Source organism: Carlito syrichta, unplaced genomic scaffold (genome assembly GCF_000164805.1).
Source record: "Carlito syrichta isolate Samal-C Ts95f unplaced genomic scaffold, Tarsius_syrichta-2.0.1 Scaffold314005, whole genome shotgun sequence".
In the NCBI taxonomy this organism is placed as follows: Eukaryota; Metazoa; Chordata; class Mammalia; order Primates; family Tarsiidae; genus Carlito; species Carlito syrichta.
This window is the reverse complement of record NW_007258101.1, coordinates 7,566-19,418: the sequence shown is the minus strand read 5'-3', so window position 1 is coordinate 19,418 and position 11,853 is coordinate 7,566. Positions and strand designations below refer to the sequence as shown.

The 11,853-nt window shown below is 39.2% G+C and overlaps 1 protein-coding gene and 1 pseudogene across 4 annotated transcripts in view; both read left to right on the top strand.

The window, feature by feature from the left end:
* The window catches only part of ITGA6 (integrin subunit alpha 6), an 83,869-nt gene extending 78,755 nt beyond the window's left edge, over positions 1-5,114 (top strand). For 2 of the 3 annotated variants that reach the window (XM_008070751.2, XM_021718905.1), the window contains one exon: positions 4,946-5,114. In XM_008070751.2, coding sequence (XP_008068942.1) covers positions 4,946-5,107 — 162 coding nt within the window. In that variant the 3' untranslated portion in view covers positions 5,108-5,114. Of the gene's footprint in view, positions 1-2,717; positions 2,848-4,945 lie in introns of all 3 variants that reach the window. The other variant, XM_008070752.2, reaches the window with a different exon arrangement.
* A 5,681-nt stretch (positions 5,115-10,795) lies between these two features.
* LOC103273335 overlaps positions 10,796-11,853 on the top strand; it is a 3,999-nt pseudogene continuing 2,941 nt past the window's right edge. The window contains exon 1 of the transcript XR_505181.2: positions 10,796-10,821. The product of XR_505181.2 is annotated as a 60S ribosomal protein L36 pseudogene (transcript). The remainder of the gene's footprint in view (positions 10,822-11,853) is intronic.

Here is an 11,853-nt window from a genome sequence, read left to right as displayed (position 1 = left end):
CACCCCCGGGCTCAGGCAATCCACTCACCTCAGCCTCCCAAAGGCGCGAGATTACAGACTGAGCCACCAAGCCCGGCTAATCTGAGATAATTTATCTGTTGTCTTCTAGACATGTAATTGAAGCCTAATATCTGCTCTTCACAAAACTCCTCCTGGCGTAGGATTTTATTCAGTTTTACCTCTGATGTTTACCTCAGCCTGTAGGTTCCTCTGACAAACATGGCCAGCAAATATAGGAGATGCCACGAATATTATTTTGATTTAAAAATTAAATTTGAGGCCAGGCTTAGTGGCTCAAGCCTGTAATCCCAGCACTTTGGGAGGCCAACGCAAGAGGATTGCCTGAGCCCAGGGGTTCTAGACCAGCCTGGGCAACTTGGTGAGACCTTATCTCTACAGTAAATGAAAAAATTAGCCAGGTGTGGTGGTGCGCACCTGTGGTTCCAGCTACTTGGTAGGCTGAGGTGGAAGGATCACCTGAGCCCAGTAGGTCGAGGCTGCAGTGGCCATGAGTATGCCAATGTACTTCAGCGTGGGGGATTCTAACTCAAAAAATAGAAATAAATAAATAAATAAAAATTAAATGTTGGAGTTTCATATTTAAGAATGATATTGTATTTTCTGTAAGAAGTCACAAGGATATTCTTTTTTCAGAGTCTTATTGGCAGCCCTCAATGAGTGAGACAGCAATGGGTTGAGAGTTAAGGAAACCAAGCCATGTATAATCTTGTGCAAATCATTCCACCTTTCTGGAGCTGCTGTTTGTCTCATCTGTTTAATAAGTGGATTGAACTAAATGACTTAATTGTGTGTGTGTGTGTGTGTGTGTGTGTGTGTGTGTGTTGAAGCTCTAAAATATGCAGATTGTCAGAGGGACTTAGAATAATCAGATAACTTATACAACATTAAAGGAAAATCTTTTTTTATTATTTTATACTTTTCTTTCTTCAACTAAATTTTTTTTGCTTTTATATGTTATAGGATTTTAGGTTCAGAAAGTATTCTAGTTCAGTGACCCTTAAATTGAGTTTTATATATCCATGGTCAGTAGCAAAGTTAAACTAGGCAGATGGGGATCCCCACTTCAATCAGAGCAGTTCAAATTTTATCTGTTTTAAAATTCAAGATTCTGCACAGTATTTTGTTTGGAGGTAAAAAAAAAAAAAACACCCTGAGCTGGTCCAATCACCTTTATTTTACCAATAAAGATGCTCATGCCCAGGAATATTAAGAATGTTGCCACAACTTGAATGGATTTAGAGTCTATAATACTCAGTGATTTATCACAGAAACAAATAACTGAGTACCACATGTTCTCACTCATAAGCAGACCCTGAACATTTACCTTTATACTATAAGAAAGGAATTGGCAGCAGGAAACTGCCAGAGGAGGGAGGGGGTTGCACATAACAATAAGGGCACCTAATCTCAAACCAGGCAAAGTGGGGACCAAAGGTAGTCCCAAACTTTACCTGTATGATGACCACTTACATCCTAATTATGAATTGTACCCCACATCTTTATTTAAAAAAAAAAAAGACTGTTGCTAAGTTGGAGGCAGGACTCTTAGTTTCTGGTTCATTCTTTCCACCCTACTTACTAGCACATATTATTGAAAGTTGGCTAGGTGTATTCACTATGTATTAAGTTACATTGAGAGTCACAAATCAATATAAAGATGAAGAGTCTAGATTAACACTGCCTAATAAAATCTTCTGCAATGATGGAAATGTTCTGGAGCTGCACTGTCCAAAATGGTAGCCATTATTCACATGTGCCTATTGAGCACTTGAAACGCAGCCAGTGTGATTAATTTTAAATGTAATGTCATTTAAATAGTCTCATGGAACTAGTAGCTGCCATATTGTACATAGCAAATCTAGATTTTTATCATGAGTTGCCAGAGTAGAAAGCAGAATTTTCCAGGAGAGATTTGACCAAGTTATATTTTATAAAAGGCAGTTCCATGGCCTTATGAACTAGATACAAGTAAATAGGAAAAGGTCTCTATCATTGAATGAAGGAAACTATAATAGAAAGTAGAATTATACGTTTATACTCATTTAAAGTGACCTAACCTGAGGAGCATGGGGTCCCTACCATTTAAGGGTCACATGGTGGTTCAGAATTTGGGAAAATGACAGCAATCATTCTTTCATGATAGTGTATTCGAATCTGTATTGTGACTCACCCCACAGATCCAAAGGCCTCAAGTTGATGGTACTTGTTCCATAAAATGTACTGTAAAAGGCAGAAAAATACTCACCGTTTATCTATATTTTATTTGGATTTGTGCTAACTTTTACTTAGAGAATTTATTTTCCAACCTTTGTCTCAATAAACTGCAGAAGTCAACCTTTTGCCTCTTGGAGTTCGTATTCTGCTGCCAGAAGAAACCACCCAAAGCTGTAATCAGATGTGTAATACATTTTCCTTTTCAGAATGATTTTTGTCCTTAGCATTTCTGTTACAAATAGAAAAATCAATTAGCTGACTAGCGCCATTTGCATAAATATTTGATCAGAGACCCATGGTGATAGAGTGTGTTGAATGTCACAATGGAACATACTACAGTGGCTGTTCACTTTTGGTTGATCAAAAGTGGTCTCTTTGTAAACAAGCAGTAAATGGAAAACAGGTTAAAATCTGAGATGTTCTGTTCTTTAGCTCTGATACACAAAACTGTAACATTGACTAAATACCTTGCTTCCTTGTAGTGTGGTTTCTTCAAGAGAAATAAGAAAAATCATTATGATGCCACATATCACAAGGCTGAGATCCATGCTCAGCCGTCTGATAAAGAGAGGCTTACTTCTGATGCGTAGTATTGATCTACTTCTGTAATTGGTAATTGATCAATGTTTTTTTTTAATTGCTAGCTGTGGGACCTGCTATGGTTGTGGTGGCTAACTTTAAGAGCAACCGCTTGCTATGTGTGTCCCATTAACAGTTGTTTCCAAATGTCCACAATGGCTTGCCTTGCTTGGATGTTATTGTATTTCTTTTACTTGAAGCTCATGGTTTGTTTGTTTTTAAATACACAAAGAATCTTCTGTTGCAGGTGAGTTGTTTTGTGTTATTGTCGAGCATCACCCATAGCAATGAAGAAAATGGCAATCTTGTACATACAGAAGGAGGCTTTAGACCTCCACAGTAGCCTGGCTTGCCATGTGTCGATCCAGTATATAGTATCCCACTCGGAAGTTCAAAGATGCATAAGAAATCATTTCTGGTTTCTTGTTCATTTTGGTATTTCCCACAGAAGCTGTGCTGACTGCCTTATTAACCTGTTGCATGTTGGAAATATAGTTTTTCTTGATGAGGTGGCTTCCTGACTGTCATCTTTTTGTTCTCCTTGCTAATAAGTGATGGGGAAGGCTTGCAATGCTTTTTACTGTTGTACAGAAATCATTTTAGCTGGCTTAGCATGCAACTTCCATTTCCTGTGTGTCTCCTACGGGTCAAAGACCATTACAACAAACTATGAGTATCAGCATGATGGGCTTTATGACCAACTTCAGAAGATAATCCTCTATCAAAGTTACCTTTAATACACAAAATTCTGTTACAAAAAATGCCCTGAGTAGTTTATAATTTACTATGTTGTAATGGAGTTTGACCATGTTTCATGTTCCTAGAGAGCTTATTCAACCTTGGGTCTCAGTTGATTTTAAATTCATGTTTTGCTTCTCTTATTTGTAAATCTGTGGAAACAGGAATTGCTGGGGATTCCTTTTTCCATTTACATGGGCATGAGAGGACAGAATTACTCCTATAATCACTTTCCATGGCACTGTCATGATGAATTCCAACATTGCCATTTCTGTTTTCCATGTCACCCTTAATTTCCTTCTTTGTTTAAATGGGGCAAGCAGCAGTCATATTTTGTAATAGATTGGTACTTTGGCTTTTTTGCACAGAATAATAAATGTGCCCACATAGAAATGACCTAGAACAAACTTCTTGGTCTATTTTGCCAGTTGATTTACTAAAAACTATGCATTCAATTTTATCTTGCACCACAGCGTAAGTGTTCTATTCCTGTTGATGTCACATAATAAACATATTAATTGACCATTCTAAGTATCATTCTCATTCTTCTAAGCTGCCTACATATTTTATTCATTTAAAAAATTTAATATGATTCAAAAGTTTTAGACATTCTCAATAAAAATATACTTTGGGTCAAATTGAATTTTTTTTTAAATGAAGAAAATATATTCATCAATAATCTAAATGTAAATATTCTCTTTTTGCAAAAAAAAAATTAGGGAGTGTTCTGTGGTACATGATTGATTTTATTGCAAAGCACAGTTTCTATGTGATTCATTAATTTAACAGCTTAATTGGAAGCACAAAAGCAAATCCAGGCAACATAAATTACCTCCTAGCCGATGAGAGATGTGATATGTGTGTGTACTAGAGCCTTAGAGGAGAGAAGATTCTTAAATTGACCTATTGGTACATAGGCATATCCAAATAGTAGTAATTTGTAAAATATCTGTGACCTGATTTCTATTTTATTAGCAGGAGAAGGGCATGAAAGAATCTTTGGTTTTATGCCTTTAAAAACGTTTCCTGAAAGTTATGTTCTAATAACTGAAAATTAGATCTTTTACATATCGCAACGATTTTTAAAATGGACGTACTGTTTCATAAACTCTTAGATTGTTAGTGAAGAGGGAGCTTACATCGTTAAAACATAAAGACAAGGTGAAAATGGACTTTTCTTCCAGTTTTGCAGTTGATGGTCTCTTCAGTTGATCCCCATTGGCTGTTCTTTATTTTCAACCTACTGATTCTTTCTTAAAAGAAAACCATGTCTTTTTTCTCTTAGTCCAAAGGTAGACATAGCTGAACAGAAAGCTTAGACATTCCTATTTAGTGCACTTGCTTTTCTTGAGATTAATTCATTTGTTCCTGTTTCTCTTTCTCCTTTCTCCAGTGTGGATTCTTTAAACGCTCTAGGTACGATGATAGTGTTCCCCGATACCATGCTGTAAGGATCCGGAAAGAAGAGCGAGAGATCAAAGATGAAAAACATAATGATAACCTTGAAAAAAAACAGTGGATCACAAAGTGGAATGAAAATGAAAGCTACTCATAGGAGGGCCAAAAATAATCTTCACAGTACCCAAACTGCTTTTATTTTTCCAACTCAAGAAATTCAGGTGGATTCAAAAACCTGTCCAGTACCGAGGACATATTTCAGAAGTGACTACACACAGTACGAACCTACAGTTTTAACTGTGGATATTGTTACGTAGCCTAAGGCTCCTGTTTTGCACAACCAAATTTTAAACTGTTGGAATGGACTTTTCTTTAACTGCCTTAATTTAACTTTCCGGGTTGCCTTTGTTTTTGGTGTGGCTGACTTACACGTGCTGGGGAAGGGCCTGCCCAGTTGCACTCAGACGACATCCTCCCAGTAGTGTAGCTGGAGGAAGGCACCCACAGTCACCCATACTAACAGAGTGGCCGTCCTAACCTCAGCACTGCCGCGGCAAACATCCTTGGAGTTCACTGACCCGCATCACGGGACTATGCCATCAGGGTAGTTGTGTTTCAATTGAAAGTGCTGTCGTATGTGAAATGTGCAATATAGGAGGTGATGTTGCCATCCTGCCATCTTTTTCCGTTTCCTAGATGTGTGAATACTTGCTCATGCCAAATGCATACAGGTTTCATTCTCCCTTTCACTAAAACACACAGGCACAGCAGACTGGAATGCTACTTATACTTACTTGTATATGATATTTATTTTTTCTTTTTTTACAAACCATTTTGCTATTGACTAACAAGGCCAAAGATTCTCCAGTATATTCTTCAGGTTGGTTTAAGCAATCGGAATTGGAATATGAGAGGTCGTCAGTTTGTTCTAAATTATTTACTGCAAAAAGGAAATAATAAATCTTTATAAATATTCCAGAGAGTTGTTTTAATAACTTATCTGTAAATTATAACATCTCCTGCATGGCAGACACCCCCACCCCCTGCAACCCAAAAAGTTTGTTTAAGAAATAGGATTAACTATAAGATGTTTAATTATTTCAGGTGTTGGATATTTTTTAGTTGAGAGCCCAGTGTGATTATTTCTGAATTTTGTGCTATAACTTGCAGGAGAAAATGTGCTGTAACTTTTCTTGGAGAAAATGGGTTTGTTCATTGATCTCTAGTGCAGTTTACTCACTGCTGCAAATACTGTATATTTAGGACTTGAAAGGAATGGTGAGTGCCTATGGTGGATCCAAACTGATCCAGTGTAAGACTACTGAATGAATATCTACTACCAAAATGGTGACTTTTTTTTTTTGAGTTGGAGTCTCACTCTGTCGCCCAGACTGGAGTACAATGGCTGCTCCCAGCAACCGCAGCCTTGACCTGCTGGGCTCTGGCGATCCTTCCGCCTCAGCCTTCCAAGTAGCTGGAACTACAGGCGTGCGCTACCACGCCCAGCTAATTTTTGATTTATTGTAGAGATGAGGTCTCGCCAAGTTGCCCAGGCAGGTCTTGAACCCTTGGGCTCAGGCAATCCACTCACCTCAGCCTCCCAAAGCACTGGGATTACAGGCTGAACCACTGAGCTCAGCTTTTTGGTTTTTTTTTTTGGAGTTGGAGTCACACTCTCTTGCCCAGGCTGAAGTGCAGTGGCACGCTCACAGCCACGCCACCATAGCCTTGACCTGCTGGGCTCAGGTGACCCTTCCACCTCAGCCTTCCAAGTAGCTGGAACCACAGGCATGCGCCACATGCTTGGCTAATTTTTGGTTTATTGTAGAGACAAGGTCTTGCCATGTTGCTCAGGCTGGTCTCAAACACCTGAGCTCAGACAATCCTCTCACCTCCACCTCCCAAAATGCTGGGATTATAGGCATGAGCCACCATAACCAGTCAAAACAGTGATTCTATCAGGCAGAACATTATAACTTTTAAGTTTTTAAATGTTATTGGAGCCATTTGATCAGTAAGTTGATGTTCTATTTTTTGTTTTGTTTTCTCCCCTATCTATATTTCCAGAATTACTTTGGGACTAATTTAACAACTTTAAATTGTTTTGTAATTGGAAAAATGATGGAAGGAGGGGACAATTATTACTCTATACATAAAGATTGAGTAGATATGAAAACTGATTTTTTTTTTTTTTTTTTGAGTTGGAGTCTCACTCTGTTGCCCAGACTGGAGTGCAGTGGCCGCTCCCAGCCACCGCAGCCTCGACCTTCTGGGCTCTGGCAATCCTTCCACCTCAGCCTTCCAAGTAGCCGAAATTACAGGCATGCACTACCACGCCCGGCTGATTTTTTGATTTATTGTAGAGATGAGGTCTCGCTGCCTAGGCAGTTTTCGAGCCCACGGGCTCAGGCAATCCACTCACCTTAGCCTCCCAAAGGCATGGGATGACAGGCTGAGCCACCGAGCCCGGCTGGAAAGCTGATTTTTTTTTAACGACTATGCTTCAAAACATTTTGTGGGGACTAACAGCAAACAGGTGCTAATTTGTTTGGATATAGCATAAGCAGTGTCTCAATCTTTTAAAAGAACAAAATACAGTTGTATATGCCATTGTTGCTTTGGCTTTTTTTGTTTTTGTTTTTTCTTTTCAGAAATCTTATACCCTTAAGAGACTAAGGATGTTATTTTGGTTGTACTTTGGAATTCTTATTTGCAAAAATAGTTTTACCAAAAATGGTTTTACAAATGATTATGTTTACAAAAGTTTCTCTAAAACAGGTTTTAACCATGTTTCAAGTGTCAGTTTCTTGCCGCGTTAACTTGGAGCCTAATGCTCTGGCTTTTAGGTTGCTAAGGAGCTGATATTTTTGACAGTGTTTATAGACCTTTGTTATAAAAATGAATGTCCTGATAAAGGGGGTTGGGAGGGTTTAACAACAAAAAAACAAGAATGTTATGGTGTTTAAATTTATAATTGTTAAAAATGTCATCTCAAGTCAAGTCACTGGTCTGTTTGCATTTGATACATTTTTGTACTAATTTGCATTGTAAAAATTATTTCATGATTAGAAAATACCTGTGGATATTTGTATAAAAGTGTGAAATAAAAATTTTTTATGAAAGTGTTCATTGCTTAGTAACACAACATTATATATGTGAAATAGACTCTAAAATTATAAATGACAACCTGAATTGCCTTTTTAAAAATTTCATCAAGCCAAACTAAAGTTCAATGTTTTTATTTATTCTTAGTATTTCAGATCAGCCAAAGATGTCAGTGCCAAAGAATATAATGTAATTGTGATTGAGAATATATTTTTTCTCTTTTTTCTCTGCTATGTAGCTGATGCTCAGGTCTTTAAAATAATTTTCCTCCTTTATAAGTAAAAGAAAATGGCATTAAAGATGGTTTATTCAAGATACCTACAAATTGGGAGTTATCTGTTCATCTGCTTCAAAGGCTTATGCCTGTAGGGATAGGAGTTATTTAGCAATGATAACAAGGCATAGAAAATAAAAGTTCTGAAGTTGCTTCCTTCTTAGAACATATTTTGGATGTGAGAGCAGTCCAGCTGTGACATGTGTCATTATATTAATCACTAGGACTGGCTTGGCAAAATCAGCCATCAAAATATTTCCTGCACCAAAGGAGTTCATTTATATTTAAGGAGTTTTGTGAAACTTCTCTAACAGGATTATCGTAATTTAACACAAGAATAATAAAGCATGTATATAGTACCCAGACAATATAGTATGCTCTCGCATTTTCAATCTAAAATGTGTTTTCTATTCAATATATTAGATAGTTTTTCTTTTTTTTTCTGAGTCAGTCTGTCGCCCAGACTGGAGGGCAGTGGCATGATTACAGCTCACCATAGCCTCTACCTCCTAGGCTCTGGCGATCCTTCCACTTCAGTCTCTTGAATAGCTGGGACTACAGGGGTGCACAACCATGCTTGGCTCTGTCTGTTTGCTTGGTAGAGATGCGGTCTTCCTATGATGCCCAGACTGGTCTCAAACTCCTGGGCTTGGAAAGTGCTAGGATTACAGGTGGTACTTGGTATTATACAAAATCTTAGCTTTCTTGGTTCTTTAAACATCCAGTCAAGATAGCTGGCTCATGCCTGTAATCTCAGCAGTTTTGGAGGCCAAGGCAGGCAGATTGCTTGAGCACAGGAGTTCAAAACCAAACTTTGTCTCTACAAAATTGTATATATTTTTTACATTTAGATAGGCATTGTGGCTTGCACCTATTGTACTCCCAGCTACTATTTCGCCTGTTGAAATCCCAGGATTTCCTGAGCCCAGAAGGTCAAAGATGCCATGAGTCATGATTGCTCAGTAATGCCACTTCGCTCCATCCTGGACAACAGAGTGAGACTCTGATACAAAATAAGTACATTTTTTAAAAAATCAGATGTTGAGCTGGGCTCGGTGGCTCAGCCTGTAATCCCGCGCCTTTGGGAGGCTGAGGTGAGTGGATTGCCTGAGCCTGCGGGTTCGAGACCCGCCTGGGCAGCGAGACCTCATCTCTACAATAAATCAAAAAATCAACTGGGCATGGTAGCGCATGCCTGTAATTCCGGCTACTCGGAAGGCTGAGGCGGAAGGATCACCAGAGCCCAGCAGATCGAGGCTGCGGTGGCCGGGAACGGCCACTGCACTCCAGTCTGGGCGACAGTGAGACTCCAACTCAAAAAAAAAATCAGATGTTACCACTCATAGAAATTTGATTGGCACTTTTTGGCTGTGGGCCTTTTTTAGCCTAGGATCACATATACAGTCCTATGAATATTAAAACACTACAATAATGTCTACTCAACTGTGTAGAGGCTGTCAGACATGGCAGTGGTTTGACTTGGGCTATATCATAGATGACATGGGCTGGAGGTCAAGACACACCCAGTCATACTATGATTCCACCCTTCCCATCTCAACAAATCACACAGGAATATCTATGAGTGACTGTGGTCTTACTACAGGGCTATCCTTGAATCTATTTGGATTCATAGAGGAAATTATTACAAACATTGGCACTTTATTATTGGTTGCAACTTGCCACGGTCTCACAATGGATTATTAATAATCATAGCTATGTCATTCCCTTATGACTGAGAATATTCTGGGACGTGGGATAGATTTGGAGTAAGGAATGCTTTCAATTGTCCAGACCAGGGAAGTAAGGATAAGACCTAGCCTTCTCTAAATGAAAACATTTTAACGAAAACCTGGTCTCTAGTACACTAACACAAAAGGGACAACATGGGAAGACAAACTGGGATTGAGAGGTTATTGTGCTTTACGTTGAGGAAAAAAAATGCCTCAGGTAGTTGGGTTCCACATTAAATATGTCCTCAGGGCTAAGAAAACAGAAGTGGAAAAGAGTTGTTTCATCAACCTGGGGTAGCATCAAGTAAATGATTAAAGGCAGATCCTCAAGACCAAAGGACAGGAGAGTCCAACCACTCACGCTGGGGAAAAGGCAAGATTCACAGAGATGAAGAAAATGAACTTTGGAATGATTTCAAGAGTGGTTGTTGTGATGCTAATGGGCCTCTGTTTTTCCCACAGTTCCTGATTGTGTTCAGAGGCCAGTGTTTTCTTTCTCTTCTATACCTTAAAAAGCAGGTTTTGCCAGCTCTGAAAGGCATCTCATCCAGCTGTTGGAATGCAGTAGAGCTACATAGGATCTAGAGTCAGGTCTGAGGAGATGTCACAACAGACCTCATCCTAGGAGGAAATATATAGGGAAATTTATGACCAAACTCTCTGACTAAGGATAAATGAACCATAGAGCACAAACCAGAGCAGGGAACCTGTCCAGCCCAGTGCCAGGGTGGGCCGGATGCCACAAAGGGCAAAACTAACCAGGTAATAGTTGATGATTACACCAGAGTGAGGGAGTCAACTGCAATTTCTGTAGCAGTCAGCAAAGCTTAAGTGCCTCAATCTTCTCTTGCCCTTGCCCCAGAGCCATTTCAGTTATGCTGCCTGTGTCAGGGTCATACACACAGACCCACGTTAGGAGAGGTCAGATAAAATCTCTCACCATTCATCCTTCTAGAACATCTGCCGAAAATGTCCAGAAAATGCAGGGTCAGAGTGTGCTGCTTTTGTTATCTCAAAGCCTAGCTGTTAAGTGTTCAATTCACCAATAATCAGTAGATAGATTTAGATAGAGTGTTCCATTAAGAGCCTGTCATTGTGAGATGGATGTGGCTTAATCATTATTTTCCGATTGGAAGTAAATAAATGCTTAAGAATGCTAAATTAGGATCTGGGGGTTATACATACAAATAAGACACTGGCTCTGATCTCTTATGGGACATTTATAATCTGAAACTACTGATGGTATTAAAGGATAAATGAATTCATTTTTTATTGGTAGCAGAATTAAAAATAATGAGTTACCAGTAGTTGACATATAAGGTCAATACCATATTCTCTGTGGGTAGAATTTGCCCCTGGTACAACCCCATTCCCAGAAAATTTGGAGTAGTTGTTCTCAACCTGAGCTACACATTTGAATCACCTAGGAAAATTTTTTTTTCAAATCTGATGTCCAGACTATCTGCCACACCGACTACATCAGAATCTCTGTGGGTAATACCCAAGCATTCATGCTACAAAATGTCCCCAGCTAACTCTTAAAGGACCACTAGTGTCGACAACTACTTTAGAGATCATTAGATGTCCTGAATATTGGTCAAAAGGGCTCAGGCCACTGTGTGGAAATGCCTGGTTTCTGTTTGTGGTACTTCCTCTGCCCCAGTAACAGGAGCTGGGAAGCTAGAGGTTCATGTGTCGTAAGTAGGGAGGTGACAGGGCAGTGCATAAGACGTGGCTCTTGAGCCAGGCTCGGTGGCTCAGCCTGTAATCCCGTGCCTTTGGGAGGCTGAGGGG